At 38.2% G+C, this 22297-nt stretch overlaps 2 protein-coding genes across 2 annotated transcripts in view; both read left to right on the plus strand.

Moving 5' to 3' along the window:
* The window catches only part of cpne7 (copine VII), a 108388-nt gene extending 89347 nt beyond the window's left edge, over window positions 1-19041 (plus strand). The window contains exons 12-16 of the mRNA XM_022670070.2: window positions 4314-4368; window positions 7149-7200; window positions 10598-10731; window positions 12815-13051; window positions 18559-19041. Of these exons, the coding sequence (XP_022525791.2) occupies window positions 4314-4368; window positions 7149-7200; window positions 10598-10731; window positions 12815-13051; window positions 18559-18699 (619 nt within the window). The 3' untranslated portion in view covers window positions 18700-19041. The remainder of the gene's footprint in view (window positions 1-4313; window positions 4369-7148; window positions 7201-10597; window positions 10732-12814; window positions 13052-18558) is intronic.
* The window catches only part of rpl13 (ribosomal protein L13), a 127781-nt gene extending 108652 nt beyond the window's left edge, over window positions 1-19129 (plus strand). The window contains exon 6 of the mRNA XM_049465612.1: window positions 19048-19129. Within this exon, the coding sequence (XP_049321569.1) occupies window positions 19048-19114 (67 nt within the window). The 3' untranslated portion in view covers window positions 19115-19129. The remainder of the gene's footprint in view (window positions 1-19047) is intronic.
* Window positions 19130-22297: the final 3168 nt, after the last annotated feature.

The raw sequence follows: 22297 nt of genomic DNA on the forward strand, positions 1-22297 counted from the left end.
TTTTCACAGTATGTCCAATTGAATCATAAACTGGTGATGGGAGACATGGGAAATCTAAGTAGAAACCGTTGAGCAAAGCTGTGAAGTTTGTCTTGTACATTCGCGCTTCCCTTGCCTTGAGTTGCCTTTTGGGAGTATTTCAGTATCTCGCCCTGCTATGCTAAACGAATTAGTAAGGCTAATTACTCTTGTTAACAGCTGAAGCGATGGAGACGGATGGTTTGCTGCCTGTGGTTGAGCTTAGAAAAAAGAGAGAAACACATTCCAAGTGGTTGAACCGACGTCACGCCTCAAGTGCTGCTGATGTGAGGAGAATCGACTGAACTGCTGAACCACTTCTCGTGAGCCCCAGAGAGCTAGCGCATTAGCGCTGCCTGAGCCGTGGTGAAGAACGGCAGTCTCAGACCAGATCAGGGTGATTCGATGATGCTCCACCTCTCTTAAACGCAGGCTTTCATTCTAATCGTGATCAAGCCGGAGAGAGCGATGGCGGTGCTGAGAGATTTGAAGTTCGCTCTAAATGTTAGAGCCTCTGGTAATAGTGGCGCGCTCCATCATTGGAATACTGATAGCACTGGCGGCCTTCATTAGGCTGTTGAAAGACAAGCTCTGTCTCGGCGTAACTTCTGCTCTGCCGTCTTCCATCTGATAGCTGTGGGTCTCTCGCGCTGAGTGTGTTTCCCGGCTGTGTCGGTGCCCGCCCCCTGCTGTGCTGCTGAGCGTCATGCTGATCCCTCTGCTGCTTTTCCATGCTCGAGGTTGAAAGCTTAAGCCTGCTGGGTGATTAGTTGTGTGCCCCCGCCGCCCCACTGCGCCTCTGCGGCGTCTTCCCCGTCCCCCCGGGGCTTCTTTAGTCCCTGTGCCATCCCTGCTTCCCTCCACTGCTCACTGCACCTTTGACACATGTACCTACTGAACAAAAGACACATCCCAGCTTAAAGTAGTGATGCTGGAGTGAGAAGTAATTGACCTGTCCTTGTTAGAAATGTCCTACTGTAGCGTATACTGTATTTATAGGTGCAGCCACCTAAGGCCCAATCCCTTTTCACCCCTTGGCCCTACCACTCATCCCTACCCCTCTGTTTTGCGTGTACACGCCAAGGAGTAGGGTGTCCAGACTCTTGTTAGGTTGGAGGGGTAGGTTAGGGGAAGGGATAGGGCTTGTTAGCCCTTCATACAGAGATTTTTCAGAGACACACTTCAAATAAAGGGTTATGAGAATCACTGTTAAGCTGGCGGAACAAGCGACCAAAGCGATCCAAAAATGTAAGCATTTTCCTTGTTTAAAGTGAAGATAAGCACAATATTACCATAGTTTAATGTGTAGTTTCGGGGGCTTGAAGGGTTTCACAATTCTTAGGGGGAGGATTTCACCCCTTTACCTTGGAACTCTCTTTCCTAAGAGATTTCTTGTGGGAGTATCTTGGTATGTCACTCTGCTACGCTAAACAAATTAGCAAAGATGAGCCACTGAAAAAAAATTCTTTTGATGGATACAGCATGTCAGATAACTGGTTGGTGGTGACTGGGCTAAAGGTTATGGGCTTGTCACCATTGTTTCTTCGCACAATACTGTAAATTCAACTGCTTCCAGTATTAAAACAATAATTAAACAGTAATTGTGTGTAAATGGAAAAACTAAAATTAAATATAGTTAGTTAATTTAATTTAAAAGTCGTTTGACCAGTGGTAGGATGGTCCCCCCTTTAATGTGAGTCTTGGTCCTCCCAAGGTTTCTTCCTCCTCCTGCAGCTCTGAGGGAGTTTTTCCTTGCCTCCGCGCCCACTGGGGGTTCTGTATTCTGTATTTTCTATGTGTAATGTTTTGCCTGATTCTTTGTCCTGTAATCATGTTTCTGTAAAGCTGCTTTGTGCCAACACCTGTTGTAAAAAGCGCTATACAAATAAATTTGATTTGATTTGATTTGATTTATAAAATTATATATAAATATAGTTAAATATGGCATCTTCTACCCCGCACGTCTACGGATAACCCACGAGGGCAAGTTCCATGACTTTACATCAACGGACGAGGCTTCACGTTTTGTTGATAGGTTAACCAAGTAGTTTCTATTATTACTTCCATAACTTTATTCCCTTGGAACGGGGTTTTCTTCTTTACTACTCATTAGATCATTTCTAATATGTTTACTTACTAAGTTTCTGTCATTTTCACAGCCTGTTTTATTGTCTTTCCTATGACCTCTTTAAGCACATGGCCATGTTTTGTTGTTGTCTTGTCTCCGCCCTAGCCCCGCCCTGTTATCAGAGTTCTTCTCACCTATGTAATTTGTAACCCCGCCCCCTATGTTATCTTGTGTAGTAAATCATCAGGCTTATAGAGGAGCCTGAAGTTGTAGCAGCAGACAAAACTGTAATAATACTAATCTCAGCTGCACTGGAGCTTCCAGACTCGCTCACCTCCAACAAGGAAAAGCTTGTAGTTTTTTTTATCACAGCATTAAAAATATCAGCAGTTCTACACTGATTCTACATGATGACCTATTTTACTACGTGCAGAGTGAGCAACTTCCCTCACAGCAGGTTTAAACCAGTTCATACATTCAATCAGTTCATTTCCATTCCATTTCCATGGAACGGCCACCGAGGGTCCTGTGGAAAGTGGCGTGGGTGTAGGCCATGTCCTATATCAATTTACTGTGGTCATGCTTGCTAAATGCAGACAGCCCACCCAGCAAAAACTCATTTCAGAGAGGAAGCAACCAATAGCCAATATTTCGACCTACTGTATAGTGTGTATATTCTGTGTGAAATTGCCTGAATTATTGACATGCTTATATAGTATGTGATTTGTGATTCAGTCAAATACATTTTTATTTACTTAAAATGACCGTTCATTTTACAGTAATGCAAATATCAAAAATGACTCACTTGTATGGTTCTCTCATAAAAAAAGTGAATAAATTGTAAAAAAAAAAAAAAAAAAAAAAAAAAAGATTTAGATTTAAAAAAAAAATAGACACAAAATGACCATAAAGCTCTGGAAAACAAAAAGTTTCTCTGATTTTGCTATTTATAGGTTTATATTTGAGTAAAATATAACCTACGGACAACATTTCTCCCAAATTTAAAAATTTAAATATTGTCATTTAGAGCATTTATTTGCAGAAAATTAGAAAATGCTAAAATAAAAAAAAAGATGCAGAGCTTTCAGACCTTAAAAAATGCAAAGAAAGCAAGTTCATATTCATACAGTTTTAAGAGTTCAGAAATCAATATTTGGTGGAATAACCCTGGTTTTTAATCACAGTTTTTTCTATGCATCTTGGCATCATGTTCTCCTCCATCAGTCTTACACACTGCTTTTGGATAACTGTATGCTGCTTTACTCCTGGTGCAAAAAGTCAAGCAGTTCAGTTTGGTGGTTTGATGGCTTGTGATCATCCATCTTCCTCTTGATTATATTCCAGAGGTTTTCAATTTGGTAAAATCAAACAAACGTGTCATTTTTAAGTGCTCTCTTATTTTTTTTCAGAGCTGTATTTACCAGTAGCTTCTCAAACTATTAATTAAGGAGGCTATGATTGAATGAGAGTGAATGACTCTGTCTTAGCCGGTAGTCAAATGTGTTAAAATAGCTATAGTCCCACTCGCTAATCTGTTAAAAGAACTTTACCACCACGTATATTAACTCTATGTTGCACTTATCAGTGCTAAAAAATAGTACAACTCTCTAAAATGTTAATTAAAAATAACACTCAACATTTTTACTTTTGCAAATCCAGACAGTGTTAATTATTTGTTAATTTACTTTTGTATATTATTATATTATGATTTTTTTGTTAACATTGTATACAATTAAATTGATATGGCTGGTACAAGAGAATGGGCTGTGAAAAAATGAGCAAACTATTTAATAAGTTAGACCACCAATCAGGCAGGGATTCGCTCCTCCCTCCAACCTAACACCAAAAGGGTAAATAATATTCCAATAACATCCCAATGAAATGACCAATACCTAATCTCACTTATCTAAAAAATATATATATATAACATATAAAGTATAACACACACAGCATACTGTTACACCAAAGATGGAGGAATGGTGTTTGCAGAACAGGGAGAGAATTAAATAAAAACAGTAGGCGGAGCCTGTGAGACAGAATAAACTGTGAGGAGTTAAAACTTCATCTTGATTCATTAACTCTATAGATTGTTTGACTCTGAAAGTTGTTAGAGTATGTACAGTATAGAGCACTGTGTACTGTAAACTGTATATTATGGTTTCCTCTACTATATAATGTAGTTAATTTTAGTTAAAAAATATGTTTTCTGCTTTTTCCTTCTCCACAGCGACAAAAGATTCTCGGCTTTGGGCTTCGGCGCGAGAATTCCACCCAATTACGAGGTAAGAGCGTCTCTCCATTCATTGGGATTCAGTCATCGTCTTTTGATTTAGCCTCTGCTCCCGCTGTTTCTCCGTTCCTCTGACCTTGGCGAGGCGTGCGTCTGTATGTGTTTGATGTGAGTTTGTGTGTGTGAGTCCATACATATCTCACATCTCTGTGTTTACCAGCACACTGACTCTACATCTATATCCAACTGATTATCATACCGCCGCCGCCACCGCCCACCCTCCTGCTCCCTCCTGCTCTTCCTGCACTCTGCCTGACTCAAATACCTCCAATTTACAGCTCCTAATAGAGCGTACTTTACTCACAGCTTCCTCCTCCCCTGATATTCCACCCTGGCCGGGGGAACAGCACGGCGCGCTGCCAGGGCGGTGGCTGTTGTTGTTGGTGGGGTGAGGTTGAGGGACTTCATTTCCCACAAGCACATTTGTTTAGGCAGATTGGACCTTCAGAATGGAGAACAGGCAGTTGTTTTAACTAGAACCCTGTGGGATGGATGGGTCTGAAGAACAACGCAAACAAGCAGATGAGGGCAGAGCCCTGATTACTGAACATTCTTACACAATCCAATTAAATTAAACTTAATTATCTAAAATACACTTAAATATATGTACAGTCTATTTTATAAATAAGGTAACCCAATAGCAGCTATGTTGCATAGTGTATTATAGTATAGTATATGATGGTATATGGTAATATAGGTTAGTATATGGTAGTATAGGGTAATAACGAATAGTATACAGTAATATAGGGTATTATAGGGTAGTATGCAGTAGTATAGAGTATTATAGGGTAGTATGCAGTAGTATAGAGTATTATAGGGTAGTATACGGTAGTATAGGGTAGTATACAGTAGTGTAGTGTATTATAGAAGAGTATACGGTAGTATAGGGTACTGTAGGGTATTATAGGGTGGTATACAGTAGTATAGGGTATTATAGGGTAGTGTACAGTAGTGTAGTGTATTATAGAAGGATATATGTTAGTATAGGGTACTGTAGGGTAGTATAGGGTGGTATACAGTAGTATAGGGTAAGAAAGGGTGGTAAAGGGTAGTATACGGTAGTATAGGATATTTTAGGGTAGTATAGTGTATTATAGAATAGTATACAATAGTATAGGGTACTGTAGGGTATTATAGGGTGGTATACAGTAGTTTAGGGTAGTATAGGGTAGTAGACATTAATATAGGTGTTACAGGGTAGTATGAAGTAGTATAGGGTATTTTAGGGTAGTATATGGTTGCATAGTGTAACAAGGTAGTATAGGATAGTATATTATAGGATAGTATATGGTAGTATAGGGTATTATAGTGTAGTATACGGTGATATAGGGTAGTATACGGTAGTATAGTGTATTATAGAATAGTATACGTTAGTATAGGGTACTGTAGAGTATTATAGGGTAGTATACGGCAGTATAGGGTAATAAGGGATAGTATACAATATTATAGGTGTTATAGGGTAGTATGAAGTAGTATAGGGTATTTTAGGGTAGTATACAGTAGTATAGTGTAATGTAGAGTAGTATACAGTAGTATAGGGTATTAAAGGGTAGTATATGGTAGTATATTGTAATATAGGGTAGCATATGGTAGCATATGGAAGTATATGTATCGGCTAATATAAAGGATAGTAAAGGGAAGAACAGGGAGTATGGAGTAGTATAGAGATTATATGGTAGTATAGGGAGTATAGAAAATGATAGTATAATAAATATGAAGTAGTATATGATGGTATAGAGAATTATAGGATAGTATAGGGTACTAGAGAGTAGTACAGAGAAGTATACAGTAGTATAGAGAAGAATAGTGTAGTACAGAGAGCATAGAATAGTATAGGGAATATCTAGCAGTATAGGGTAGTATAAGTAAATAATATAGGAAAGTATAGAGTAGCATATGATATAATGGGGTAGTACAGGATAATATAGTGTATAGTATAGGGTAGTATAGGGTATAATATTGAAACTTTAGAGGTGCAAAGTATGTTATTGTGTATCCAGAAAAAACCCTTTTCTATCACTATTTTTCACAATACACAACATTCTAATATTATTAATATTATTGCATAAGTTTAAATTTGGGCTTCTTACATATATATTTTTTTTAAATGTGCAAAAACATGGTGGTTGGAAAACCTACTTGTGTGTTCAGAGCAAAAATCTGGATGATCTTGGTCCATACGGGTCGACCTGATCGACCACTGCCTCAAGGAAAAAATATCTGTAAGTGTGAAAAACATTTTAAATATTTAAAGAACATGCCCATAATAAATGACACTCTTTACCAATGTATAGATTCTTTACATGCTCTGCAGATTCTTTAAAAATTAAAACAGGTCTTCAGGGATCTATCTGAAGATGGTCCAGATTCCTGCTCCAACACACACTCTGTAATTATAAAAGCAATATTATTGTACATATAACCCCTTTCTGACACTTTTTAAGATGAGTGTGATATATTAGAGAAGCAAAATATTACATTTTAGTACCCTAAGCCCCTTTTTCTAGCTTTGCGCTGCAGAAAGCCGTGGTTTTAAGCATTGAAATAAAATGAATGAGCACTGCATGTTTTTATTGCCTGCTGCTGCCGCTGTTTTCACTGTGTGAGCAGAAGCTGTGACCTTCAGATCTGTTGGAAAATGAAGTCTCTTTATAACGCGTAGAAATGCTGCTGCTGCCGCTGCTATAGGAGAAGGAGGAGGACTTTATATCTAAATGTAATGCGTTCACATACGCTGCTCTGTGTGTCTGACTGTCTTATCTTTCTCCTTAGGTGTCACATGACTTTGCCATCAATTTTAATCCAGATGATGATGAATGTGAAGGTAAGAGAAATCGGAGACTCAAGGGGAATATATATATATATATACACAGCTCTGGAAAACATTAAGAGACCACTTCAGTTTCTAAATCAGTTTCTCTGATTTCGCTATTTATTAGTAAATGTCTGATTAAAATGCACATTGCTGTTTTATTCTATAAACTACAGACAACATTTCTCCCAAATTCTCATTTAGAGCATTTATTTGCAGAAAATGAGAAATGGCTGAAATAAAAAAAAGATGCAGAGCTTTCAGACCTCAAATAATGCAAAGAAAACAAGTTCATATTCATAAAGTTTTAAGAGTTCAGAAATCAATATTAGGTGGAATAACCCTGGTTTTTAATCACAGTTTTCATGCATCTTGGCATCATGTTCTCCTCCACCAGTCTTACACACTGCTTTTGGATAACTTTATGCCACTCATGGTGCAACAATTCAGCTTGGTTTGATGGCTTGTGATCATCCATCTTCCTCTTGATTATGTTTCAGAGGTTTTCAATGTACTGGCAAGTAGCTTCTTCTGTTGTGATTTTTGTAAGAATTCCCATCTTTCCTGCATTTCCTGCATTTCCTGCATTACACACACAGTGTCCAGATCAGAGCACATGCTTTCAGAGTTCGAGGCTGCCGGAGCTGACCTCCTTTCCCTGCCTCTTTTGAAGCTCCTTTCCTGGTGAAAGCCAAGATTGAGTGAGGGGCTGTGGAGAATCTTGGGCTTCCTCCATCTCTTTCACAATTCTGCACAGGAGGGAGCACTCCAAGACCCTCCGTTCCTTTTAAGCTGATCCCCAAAAGCTGCTGCTTCAGTTGGGTTGCCAGTATTGCAAAATGCTTCAGAGCAGCGTTGAGAGAATGGAGGACTTCAGCATAGGACTGTTCACTGGCAAGAAATTAGTGATATGATACAAATCACTATACATCACTCTGTCATACACTATATTACCAAAAGTATTTGCTCACCCTTTCAGCTCATTGAACTCAGGGGTTCCAAACAGTTCCGTGTCCACAGGTGTATAACAATAAAAGCAGCAGCTAGGCATACCTAAACATTAGTGAAAGAATGGGTCTCAGGCTCTCAGGAGCTCAGTGAACTCCAGCACTGTGGTAGCACAGGTGATAGGATACAGCACCTGTGAAACAAGTCCAGTCGTGAAATTTCACTGATCACTACTAAGTATTCCACAGCCAACTGTCAGTGATATTATAACACAGTAAAAGAGTCCATCACTACAGGCCTTCTTATATCACCGAACAGCTTGTATAATGTTCTAACAGTTAAAAAAAACAAGTATGTGACTTTATAAAAAAAGGTTTCATAACGGCTCATAAATAACATCTGTTTATAAAAACATTTTGCATACAGATATGTCATTTTAAAACCTGTCTTTATAAGCAGACATATTTGTACTTTATGACATCTCACAGGTGCATTAAAAAAAAATTAAACTCATTGAAAAGTTACGTTATTTCACTAGTTCAGTTGGGAAAATGTGAATCTCATATATTATACAGATGTATTACGTACAGAGTGATCTATTTTAAGCGTTTATTTCTTTTATTGTTGATGATTATAGCTTAGAGCCAATTTAAACCCAAAAATCAGTGTCTCAAAAAAATTTGAATATTATATAAGACCAATTGGTACTTTTGGCAGTGTGGGCAGTGTGCCAATCCTGCTGAAAAATGAAATTTTCCCCCCAAAAATTGGAGACATGTCATCTGCTGGTGTTGATCCACTGTGTTTTATTATCAAGTCTAAAGTCAGTGCAGTTTTGTTTTCCCACAAAATCTTACAGCACTTCATGCTTCCCTCTGCTGCTGACAACTTTTATAGAGATGCAGATTTCATTTTCCAGCAGGACTACTTGGCACACTGCCCACAATACTGCCAAAAGTACCTATTGGTCTTATATAATATTCTAATTTTCTGAGACACTGATTTTGAGGTTTTTTCATTGGCTGTGAGCCATAATCATCAACAAAAAAAAACAAAACAATTAAAATAGATCACTCTGTGTGTAATACATCTATATATTATATGAGTTTCGAACATTCTGAACTGAATTACTGAAATAAAGTAACTTTTCCATGATATTCACATTTTTCTAAGATGCACTAGTATAAATGCCATATAATGTATTATAAAAGGAGCTAGTCTTCACCAGTGATGGTATAGTTACTTTGAAAAAGTAATCCGATTACTGATTACTGATTACTCCTTTAAAAAGTAACTTAGTTTTTTTATGGATTACTTGATTTTAAAAGTAACTAAGTTACTTTACAAGTTACTTTATTAGTTACTTTCAGCAGCTGCAGACACCACCTCCCGCCGCCTTAACATAAACATTATAACCAGTTTTGCCAAAACTCCCTTTATTGGAAAAAGCATTTTTAACAGCAACAATTTATCTCTATTAAGTTGAACTATTTCCTAAAAAAATAAGTTTTTTTTATAAAAATAAAAAAATTAACTTAACATAAATATATTTTTTTTTTATAAAAAATAAAATATGGTCTTTCTTGATTTTACTAAACATAAATACTTGTTTTTATAAAAAATATCTAAAATAAAGAAAGTCTTTTTTGACCTGACATATTTAACACTGTAAAACTGAACATTGAACTTGTTGTTCTCTGCAGGGCAGCAAGGAGTGGGTTTATAAAACAGAACCGTGTATATGGTCTAGACCAGGGATCACATATTTGCAGACTGCGGTCTGGGTCCGGGTCCAACTACTGAGAAGGATGTAATTCTGACAGTGTTCATTTAAAGCACCGGAACTTTTCTTGTCTTTACGGTATGTGCGCTCTGCGCCACAGTGAACTTCCAATCACGTGTGGTGTAAAATCTTTAAATGCTCTCCTCTGCCAATCAAATTTGTGGCAGACCGCTGCCCTGGCTAGTGAATTGGGACGCGGCCGCAAAAAAACGCCTTTATAAAGAGATGAGGAGCCCGAGAACTGGCGGAAAAACAAAAACGGGCGGAAACTTAAGACACGCCGAGCGCGAGAGAGAGAGACAGGGGAGAAAGCGAGACGCGTGTGATTGGGGAAGAGCGGAGGGGGAATGGGTAAGGGAGCGGTGTGTGTGTGTGTGTGTGTGTGTGTGGAGGGGATGAGGTGGAGAGAGAGAGAGAGAGAGAGTAACGCACAGTGACTTAAATAAGTAACTTTAATCTGATTACTGGATTGGAAATAGTAACGCGTTAGATTACTCGTTACTGAAAAAAGGGTCAGATTAGAGTAACGCGTTACTAAGAAACGCGTTACTGACATCACTGGTCTTCACACTCCTGGCGTTGGGGCTTCGTTAGTGGTGGGAGATAAATATTTTAAAAAGGGTTAACTCATTTTACAGTGTGATACTTATATAAATCTTTCTCTCTTTCTGAAATCAGAAATTCAGGGGGTGGTGGAAGCTTACCAGAACTGCCTGCCCAAGATCCAGCTCTACGGCCCCACTAACGTGGCCCCCATTATCAGCAGAATAGCCAAGCAGGCAGCCGGGAAGGAGCCCATCAAAGACGCCTCGGTGAGTGTGTCCTCCATACTGACACAGCCTGTTCCCATTCCAGAGCACCACAATGTCCATTTCACAAACTGTACTGGGTTTGAGTTTTGGGTTTTGAGTCTGACTCACCTTTTCAGATCGAGCTCAATGACAAACTGAAGGAAAACATGTTTGCATATAAACTGCACGGCTTCAGGGAACAACATAAGCAATTAAGCCTTACACAAATTAATTTAAAATTTCATTAAATCATCTAATTTTACCAGACTGTACCTGATTTAAGGTCACAAAACACTGGCCTCAGGCTTTCCTCAAGCAGCTAAACTGTTCTCCAGGTCCATCACGGCCTCTGTTGTTAAGCTTTTTGTCCTTGCAGTGCTCTTCATTTATTATTCAATCTTCAGGATCACACCCTCATGCCTGAATGATCAGGTTTCAGTATATGAGCTCTAAATGTGGGGGATTCAAACGCCAGACTTTGCATGTTCAATACCGGCCGGACCCCCCGGAGACATTCAGGCCAGTAATCCATCCAGCACCTCTACTTTTAGCCCATTGACTGGCAGCCTGCTGTTCTGCTAACCTGTAGTTGAACTGGTAAATAATTTAAGGGAATGATTTAAGGAGGCTTTTAGGAGGAGAAGAGCAACTTTAGATTTACTTCCAATGATTTTATTGAGCAATAAAAGAAAGACCTTGTTTATTTTTAATGAGGATCTTATTGCTGCTGTAGAACTGATTGTTTTTATTCTAAAGTACAGTATAGTAGGTTTGGTTTATAGCAGATGTTTCACCAACTTCTAGCTGCACCAACACTTATTTCATTATTTACTTTATTTTCTAAATTGTAGATTAATGTTAGTATTACATAGCAACAGTAAAAAAATGTTTATCTTCCATATTAATCCCCTAATCTAAACCTGATGAATTGAGATGGTGATTTGATTGGGATGAGCTGGAGCTTTACGGCGTGAAGGAAAAGCAGCAACTATCTGTTCCAGGTGACTCTCCCTCATGAAGACACTGAGATTCAAATACCAAAAGAGCGTGCAGATCTGTCCTCAAAGATAAATGTGCTGCTTAGCCAATTGCATTAAAGTGATAAAAGAAAAGTGGCAGCCTTGTGTCTATTAACATCTGCTACAATCTGAAACACTTTTCTTTCTCCCAGCAAGAGATGATTTTTATTTAAATACAGATGGAATTTAGGAGATCGCCGGTTCGAATCCTGTCCATGTAGCTTGCCGTCAGCTGCTGGAGCACTGAGAGAGTACAAATGGCCTTGCTTTCTCTGGGAGGGTAGATGGTGCTCGTTCCCCTCATCACTCCTACAGTGATGTCCATTAGCAGCATCAGTTCAAAAAGAGGCAGAGTCTGACTTCACATGTATTAGAGGAGGCATGTGCCCAGTCTTCACCCTCCTGGTGTGTTGGGGCATTACTAGTGATAGGGGGAGTCCTAATGAGTGGGTTTGGTAATTGGCCGTGTAAATTGTGGAGAACATAGAAAAAAAATAGCAATAAAGTTTTATACATATATATATAAAAACATTGAGGGTGACCCTCATTTACAATGTTGCCGAGAATTTACAACATCAAAGGGATTGAAAACATTTCATAATAAATAAAAAATAAAAAATAATAAAATAGTAAAAAAATATATAAATAAAAGAAGTAATAATTTTAAATCAACATTTAATATATATATATAAAATATATATATGTAAAACAGAAAAATCCATAATACCATAAAAAAAAATTGACACATAAAAAGTAAAAAAATATATAAAAATATAAAATAAGTAAAAATATAAGAGTAAAAGTAAAATGTTAAGAATTATAAGGAATGATAAAATGAATAATAGAACTAAGATCAAGAATGAAAATATAATACATTAGAATAAACAAATAAAAGTAATAATAAATAAATAAAAAATAATTAATTAAATACATTGTAGCTAAAAGCAGATTTTCCCAGTTCACTAAAAAACTCTTGGTACCTGACAGGTGATCCAGCAATATAAAAGAGAAGGAAAATATAATAAAGTGAGCTTTAGTAGAGTTATGTTTGTACCCAGACTGATAAGGTCCTTCTCCTCTCCCAGCGATATCACATCCTGCTGATCCTGACGGACGGGGTGGTGACGGACATGGCGGACACGCGGGAGGCCATCGTGCGCGCGTCTTACCAGCCCCTGTCCATCATCATTGTGGGGGTGGGCAACGCCGACTTCACTGATATGCAAATCCTGGACGGAGACGACGGCGTCCTGCGTTCCCCTAAAGGAGAACCCGTCCTGAGAGACATCGTCCAGTTCGTGCCCTTCAGAGACTTCAAAACGGTGAGTCCTCGTCCCCGGCTCTCTCTGAAAGAGATGGAGACAAATTGCAGCTCTGCTGTAGTTTTGATGTACGAGACCCCCGAGCGTGTCCCTCGCTGCGCCTCGGAAACAGCTTTACCCTCAAGTAGGGCCACGGCGAATCAGTCGGGGAGTCGGCACTGGCAGTGCAGACCAGTACTGCAGATCTCCAACTCTATACAGAAACACATAAACCATGTAAAAACAGAACAGGCCAAAACCATTGCAATACATATTTCCTTCATAGTGCCATGTATAAAATATTGTGTGGTAATATGGGGAAATACATAAACCAATAAAAATACATAAAACCAATACAAATCCAATTACCATACTACAGAAGAAAGCTATAATACTTATTACCCAAGCAAACTACAGGGGTTGGACAATAAAACTGAAACACCTGTAATTTTAGTGTGGGAGGTTTCATGGCTTAATTGGAGCAGCCCGGTGGCCAATCTTCATTAATTGCACATTGCACCAGTAAGAGCAGAGTGTGAAAGTTCAATTAGCACAGTAAGAGCACAGTTCTGCTCAAAATATTGCAATGCACACAACATTATGGGTGACATTCCAGAGTTCAAAACAGAACAAATTGTTGGTGCACGTCTTGCTGGAGCATCTGTGACCAAGACAGCAAGTCTTTGTGATGTATCAAGAGCCACAGTATCCAAGGTAATGTCAGCATACCACCAAGAAGGACCAACCACATCCAACAGGATTAACTGTGGACGCTGTAAGAGGAAGCTGTCTGAAAGGGATGTTCGGGTGCTAACCCGGATTGTATCCAAAAGACATAAAACCACGGCTGATCAAATCACGGCAGAATTCAATGTGCACCTCAATTCTCCTGTTTCCACCAGAACTGTCCGTCACCACAATAAATTATTGTGGTCTAAAACCATTTTCATTGTCCAACCCCTGTTCATCGAACCAACCAACTAATTATTCATTAAAATACATGCTTTAAAATTCTGTGATTTAGTTGACTTTAATATTGCACAGATAATGTGTAAAGCACAAAATAATTTACTCCTAAATTGTATTCATGGGAAATTTAAAACTAAAGAGAACAACTATGAACTTAGGGGAACAGGTAGATTTAAAATAAATAGAGCAAGGACAAATATAAAACAATAGATGTGTCTGTCAGTGGGGTAAAGCTGTAGAATAACTTTAATGAAGAATTAAGAATGTGTAGCTCTATAAATATAAAATAATACTTGAAAACAGGGCTGAAAACAAATGTATAACTGATAAATGAGCTGTCTATACTTGAGCTGTTAACTTTTGTTTTATTTTATTTTCTGTGTTATATATAAGCTAAAGCTTAAGCCTATACCTTTTCGTTTTTTTATTGATTGTTTAGATGCAAAATATAGGATGGGATTTTTTTCTTTTTCTCTTTTCTTCATTATCTATTCTTTATGTGTGTATATGTTTTGCAAAAAACGAGCTTTTTACTCTGTTGTGTACAGACAGATAAAAATACTTTCATTTATCCAATTTTTACTGTTTAAATGCTTCCCAAACATTACGCTTTCTCTCATTTTAGCTTTCATCCAGACTCATTCTCATCATAAATTTGGGTGCTAACCTTTTGTTTATTTGAGTAAAAGCAATTTGCGCTGCATTTACTGTGTTTATGTTTCCCTTAATGCTGATATTAAGTCAGCTGACTCTCGTTGTGACCCCTGTATTGTTTACCTGAAACAGTTTTTTAGTTTGCGTCTCTGTGTGTTTTTCGTATTTTCATATTTTCATGCAAATTTAAACCACAAATATGAGTCTCCCCTTTTGTTCTCCTTACAGAAAAGCATGTGATGGATTTGCTTTGCTTGGTTTGTGCCTTCTGTCAAAACTTATTATTAGAGGCTGAAAAACAGATTTCCTCACTTTATATATCCAACAGTTTAATGTTGGAAATAAACACTACAGGGCAGTTTATCAGACTCTATGACTAGACTTAATCCCTGTCCAAGAAACTGAAACTATATGGCAAAATGTTTGTTAACAGGTGTTGAAATGATGGTGTTCTATCCAATACTATCCAACAATATACAGTTGTGGTCAAAAGTTTACATACACTTGTAAAAAAACATAATGTTATGGCTGTCTTGAGTTTTCAATAAGTTCTACAACTCTTATTTTTCTGTGATAGAGTGATCGGAACACATACATGTTTGTCACAAAAAACAGTCATAAAATTTGGTTCTTTCATAAATTTATTATGGGTCTGCTGAAAATGTCACCAAATCTGCTGGGTCAAAAATATACATACAGCAACAAAATTTGTCAATTTTGGTGATGTAGCGAGTTGTGTCAATCAAATTAGCTTCATGTCATGGCCTCTTCACTTCTTGTAAGTGATTCTGATTGACTACAGCTGTTGACTTCTCATGAGCCCATTTAAATAGGGCTCATTTGACCCAGTGATTAGACTCAGCTACAAAAGCTACAATGGGAAAGTCAAAGGAACTCAGTGTGGATCTGAAAAAGCGAATTATTGACTTGAACAAGTCAGGGAAGTCACTTGGAGCCATTTCAAAGCAGCTACAGGTCCCAAGAGCAACTGTGCAGACAATTATATGCAAGTATAAAGTGCATGGAACAGTTGTGTCACTGCCACGATCAGGAAGAAAACGCAAGCTATCACATGCTGCCGAGAGGAGATTGGTCAGGATGGTCAAGAGTCAACCAAGAATCACCAAGAAGCAGGTCTGCAAGGATTTGGAAGCTGATGGAACACAGGTGTCAGTCTCCACAGTCAAGCGTGTTTTACATCGCCATGGACTGAGAGGCTGCCGTGCAAGAAAGAAGCCCTTGCTCCAGAAAAGGCACCTTAAGACTCGGCTGAAGTTTGCTGCTGATCACATGGACAAAGATAAAACCTTCTGGAGGAAAGTTCTCTGGTCAGACGAAACAAAAATTGAGCTGTTTGGCCACAACACCCAGCAATATGTTTGGAGGAGAAAAGGTGAGGCCTTTAATCCCAGGAACACCATGCCTACTGTCAAGCATGGTGGTGGTAGTATTATGCTCTGGGGACGTTTTGCTGCCAGTGGAACTGGTTCTTTGCAGAAAGTAAATGGGATAATGAAGAAGGAGGATTACCTCCAAATTCTGCAGGAAAACTTAAAACCATCAGCCCGAAGGTTGGGTCTTGGGCGCAGTTGGGTGTTCCAACAAGACAATGACCCAAAACACACATCAAAAGTGGTAAAGGAATGGCTAAACCAGGCTAGAATTAAGGTTTTAGAATGGCCTTCCCAAAGTCCTGACTTAAACCCCATTGAGAACATGTGGACAGTGCTAAAGAAACGGGTTCATGCAAGAAAACCATCACATTTAGCTGAACTGCACCAATTCTGTCAAGAAGAGTGGTCAAACTTTCGACCTGAAGCTTGCCAGGAGCTTGTGGATGGCTACCAAAAGCGCCTAGTTGCCGTGAAAATGGCCAAGGGACATGTAACCAAATACTAATGTTGCTGTATGTATATTTTTGACCCAGCAGATTTGGTGACATTTTCAGCAGACCCATAATAAATTTATGAAAGAACCAAATTTTATGACTGTTTTTTGTGACAAACATGTATGTGTTCCGATCACTCTATCACAGAAAAATAAGAGTTGTAGAACTTATTGAAAACTCAAGACAGCCATAACATTATGTTTTTTTACAAGTGTATGTAAACTTTTGACCACAACTGTATATACAATATACTGTGTGGGAGACTGAAGTTCAATTCCTGGTCTGGGTGTCTGAATGCTGTATTACACTTTAAGACCCATAACACTGCATTGGTCCACCTCTGTAACAGAAATAACTGTAAGTAGCTCTGGATAAGAACGTCAGATTAATGTTGTAAATGTAAATATAAATGCAATACCCATCCAAATATGATAAATTGGGGACCTGGGGGTGATGAGATTTAATTATCCAAAATATTGATCTCATTGAAGCTCTTCTTGCCAAATGCAATCGAATTCTCACAGCAATGTTTTAAAATCTAGTAGAAAGTTTACTTCAACAAAATAACCCCCCTTTTTATGAAATTACAGCCATTCTGTACAAAGCTCTTCTGTTTTCAAAGGATCAAAGACAAAGTAATGATAACTCTAATGTTCCATCATTATTTAATGGCATATTAGGAAGATAAAAGGTCTGGATTTGATTCCAAGTTTTAAATATGCATTTAAAAGCTGTTCATAGGAACGCTCCATATGTGATCATTAAATAACATTGGACTTTTAACTTTAAATAATTTAATATATTCTTCAAAACAAGGTATGCAGAATTTATTTCACTGACAATGAGATATCAATTCCTTCAACTGAAACACATGCTCATGAATGTAAATATTGAGAGATTACTATAAGAATTACTGGTAATATTCAAAAGTCCAGATTACCATAATAAAAAGCCTGCCCTATACTAGCCTCTAATATCCTTTACTTCCTATATTACCCTATAGTACTCTATACTACAGTATACTACCCTACACTACCGTTTACTACTCTACACTACCCTACAGTACCCTATACTTTCTATACTGCCTGATCATACCATGCACTTTCTATACTATCCTCTAATACCCTATACTCCCTATACTGCCCTATACTTCCTATACTAGCCTACAATACCCTATACTACCGTATAGTACCCTATACTTCCCTATACGACTCTATAATACCCTATACTCCCCTGTACTACCCTATAGTACCCTACACTTCCTAAACTACACTATTATACCCTATACTTCCTTTACTTCCTTACACTTTTATACTACCTTATACCCTATAGTAAATACCCTGTAGTTTCCTATACTAACCTATAATACTCTACACAACCATATAGTACCCAGTATTACCCTATAATAGCTTATACTTCCTATACTACCCTATGATACCTTATACTTCCTATACTACTAATACTTTAGACTTTCTATACTACCCTATACTTCCCTATACTACCCAATACTACTCTATATTACCATATAGTACTTCCACAATACTACTCTACACTACCCTATTTTACCCTATACTACCCTATAATACCATATACTCCCTATACTACCATACAGTACCCTATACTTCCCTATACTACCCAACAATACCCGATACTCCCTATACTGCCCCACACTACCCTATAGCATGCTTCACTATCATATACCCCTAAACTACCTTATACTCCATATTCTAACTGTACTATACTACCCTATACCATACATTACTGTATACTCCCTATACTACCCTATATTGGCGTATACACATTATTCTACTCTGTATTATCAAATACTCTTTATAGTACCCTATGTTCCTTATATTACCCTATAATCTCTATACTACCCTATACTAGCCTAAGTGTCCAGCTTGTGTAAAGTAATAGAGATTATCTTCCTGTTGTTACAGAACTGATGACTGTAAGTAACTGTTTTTTTTTTGGATGGTGTGATTGTGACACATTTGTTTATATTTGGGTTCTTCAGGCCTCTCCTGCCGCCCTGGCGAAGTGTGTTCTGGCGGAGGTACCGAAGCAGGTGGTGGAGTACTTCAGTCACAAGGCCATCCCTCCCATGTGTCCTGTGCTGGATTCTACCCCCAACTCCATCGCCAACAGCCCAGATTAACACTCCCATCCTCAGCCCTGACCTCCGCTGGGTGCCTGCACACCTCCCCCTGTACCGGAGTGGAGGAGGAGGAGGAGGGCTGCCACGGAGGAAAAGCACCATCACCAACATCACAAACAAACATAAAAAAAAAACAAAGAACACTACATTGTTGTGCAGATTGCCATTTCTACCCCCCGTTCATACATACGGTGTTTACACAGACTGAAATGATGGGTTTTTGAGGTTCCTGGATTTGGTGTTGCGGGGCTGGCACCGTGCCCGCTGGAGCCTTGCCCTCTCTCTCCGCCTGCTGTACAGGGCCATTGCATGAGGACGTTTTTTAGGCCAGTAATCTGTGCACACTGCCTACCAGAGTCCTAGACCTTTGACTGCCATCGGCTCTCCACAAGCGCTCTACCAAGACCACCTCTGAATTTAGCTGTTTTTTCTTTTTCATTTTTGTTAATCCTATGCCTTTCGGGACTTCTCCAGGCTTTGCCCTGCCTGCCATGCTGTGCTCATCTCCTCTGGCCATGTGGTTTTTTATTTTTTACCGTCTTCTCGAGCTATTCCAGCTATTTCTGCTGGCCTTTTTCCTGCATTATCCTGCTTACTACAGGCAGCTACTTACAGGATTATGTCTGAGGAGAATGGACGACCGTATATGGTCATTATCTGAAAAATCACACAGGAACGAAGAAGAAGAAAAAGCATATTTAAAGAATCCGTAATGATGTGATATATAATATATATATATATATATATATAACTATACATTAGCATGTTCATTAGTTGAGGATTGGCTGGATCTGCCTGCTCTTCATTATAACAAGCATCAACTTTCTCTGAATCTGGATTTTTCTTTATTTCAAATTTCATATCTTTTATCTACACTCTTTTGTATCATACAGAAATCAGTCCCTGATGCATTATTATTATTAGACAGTTCATTATTACTCCATATAGAATTTAATAATATCTATTAATATAAACTGTAGATTTCTCCCATTAAGCTGATGGTACAAATGGTGTGGATACATTTCAGCATAATTAAATCATGGTAAAACAGTTCAGAGTGGTTTTATGTGAAAAGTATTCAGATTTAAATTTTTCCATAGTGGTTGTGGCAACACAGTACTTCAATGGTCAGGATCCAATAGCAGCTTTTATTTGGGTGGTGTCTTGGCGGTGGGGTGTTAGTGTGAATCAGATGCAGCAGCAGTGCTGCCTGAGGTTTTAAACACTGTGTTTAATCACTCACTGTGCTCCACTCTCACGATTAGACACTCCTACATACAGGGCCCAACAATGCTCAAACCCACAATCCCTTCATCAATATCCCAGTGCTCTAAACAGAGTTCTTAATGACTTATCGATGAACAATTATTGGCTCCAATAAAGCACAAGGTTTAGCACAGTCTTTAGCACAGTCATAGATGTGTCGCTCTGAATGTCCCCAGCTTCTGCTCTCTGAACTTTTCATACCTATGGGCAATTTGTTCATATTTATATTTATCTGGTGATGCTAAACATGCACCAGAGTCTCATAACTGCAATTTTTTCTTTTCCAAAATCTGTTCAGAATGATGCGGTGAGATCTATGAAGCAAACAAAGTAAAGTAAACAAAACTGTAATTCTAGAGAAAAAAAAAACATTTTCAGATGAGTCAGACAAGTGCTGGTTGTTAATCTACACAGAGTTCTCTACTGAAAACTGTTTATTTGGGTGAGTAAAGTGCTTCTGTTTATTTACAGTAAGCTTAGATTCCCAGATTTCCACTAAGGCTGGAGCATTAGCATTAGCATTAGTGGCTAATGCTGCCCGACAGCGCTAAACTTAGAAACCCTGAGTTGTTCCGGTAAGACAGGGCGATATTAGCTGGCAGTTCATCGCATTAACATCATAAACGCACAGACTACAGTCCGATATTCTCTCCTCTGAACGGCCAAATGGCTAGCACGGTTAGCAAATAATGCTAATGCCGCTCCAGCAGTTCTAGCTAGCGTTAGCAGCAGGCTACAGGCCGATAATACGGGTAATGCTAATACTGCCGGAGAACTAAACTGAAACTCCTGTATAACTCTGTACTTCAGTGGAGTGGGTTTACTGCTCCTTAATACCTGACTGGTAGAATTCATACATAAAATGCACCGGATTATAAGGTGCACTGATGATTTTTGGAGTATTTTAAGTGCACCTTATAGTGCGAAAAATACTGTACTATAATAATATTTGCCCCCTTACATATTTTTAGTTTTTGCATTTTTGTCATACTTACATTTTTCAGAAAATCAAGTAAACTGAAAATGTAAAGCACACAAACAAGTCCACCTCTGAATGACTTAACTAAATGAAGGTTTGGAAGTGGTCTAGTCAAAGTCTGATTGAGATGCTGTGGATGATCTTAAACAGGAGGTTTATGCTGAAAATCCTCCAATGTGCCTAAAATAAAACAATTCTGTAAAGAAGAGTGGAACAAAATAAATTAGGGGTGGGTGATATTTCAGGGTATAATATCGTTTATGATATTCAAAATTGTTGAATGATACGATATGGCACAACCCTACTTAAAACTACTGGTTAGATTAGATGGCTTTAACTTTAAATTGATTACTACATTAACCACATGCACAATCCTGACTGGGCCAATCACACTAAACCACTCTGAATGATTTTATTAACACCGTAATCATTTAATTATGCTGATATTTCCATTTAAGATTCTTAGGAAGCTGTAGAATGAAGCCAGGGTGTGATTATTTATTCTGCCTGAACTTTAAACTGTGCAATTATGCTGATTGTCACTGTTGCTGGCTAATGAACTCTATGCATGATAATAAGTAAACCCACAGAGGTACTGGGGAGAAGGGGGAGAGGGGGGGGGGGGGGGTGGTACAGCCAAATAATCTATTTAATTCTTTATAAAGATATGCACAGGAGCACACAGGCAACTGTATCTCAGTGATGTGAGGAAGACTGACAGGGGGGTGTTGATTGTAATGTATGTATAATATGGTGAGGAACTTATTTAAAACAGTTCCTTAAATGTTTAGAAAGTTATTTAATATTTAAGTGGAAAAAAATACCACAATGTTTACACTTGTTTATATGTCCAGTAATATAATAATAGAAGAACATTAAAAAAATACTCCAGCAGCTTCTCGGTGATCTATACTCACATGCCAAAAGTCATGGGATATTGGATCTTATCATATCATATCTCTATACTTTGTTCATGTCCTATGGAGGATAAAGGGCCCTACAATGTAAACCCATTAAGTTATTTGAACTCAAATGATTTAAGTTTATTTTACATAGAATTGGATATTTCTAAACAATACTCAAGTATTTTGAGTTAGCTGAACATTTGTGGATGCATAAACATTCAAACTGAGATCTCTAGTCTTTTGCCTCTGCAGCTTCTTTTCCATTGGCTTCTGTCACAAACTATTTGCATACTGGGTGTGTCCAACAGTTTCTGACACTCACCATCAGTGTGTAGTGATTCCCCCTGGGCTACCTTAGAAATAAATCAACTTCCCCTTTAGTTGTAATAACTTGTTTTAATTTATGCTAACTCAAGTTTTCATTACCCATTACTTAAAAAAATTGATC

Source organism: Astyanax mexicanus, chromosome 16, assembly GCF_023375975.1.
Source record: "Astyanax mexicanus isolate ESR-SI-001 chromosome 16, AstMex3_surface, whole genome shotgun sequence".
Classification (NCBI taxonomy): Eukaryota; Metazoa; Chordata; class Actinopteri; order Characiformes; family Acestrorhamphidae; genus Astyanax; species Astyanax mexicanus.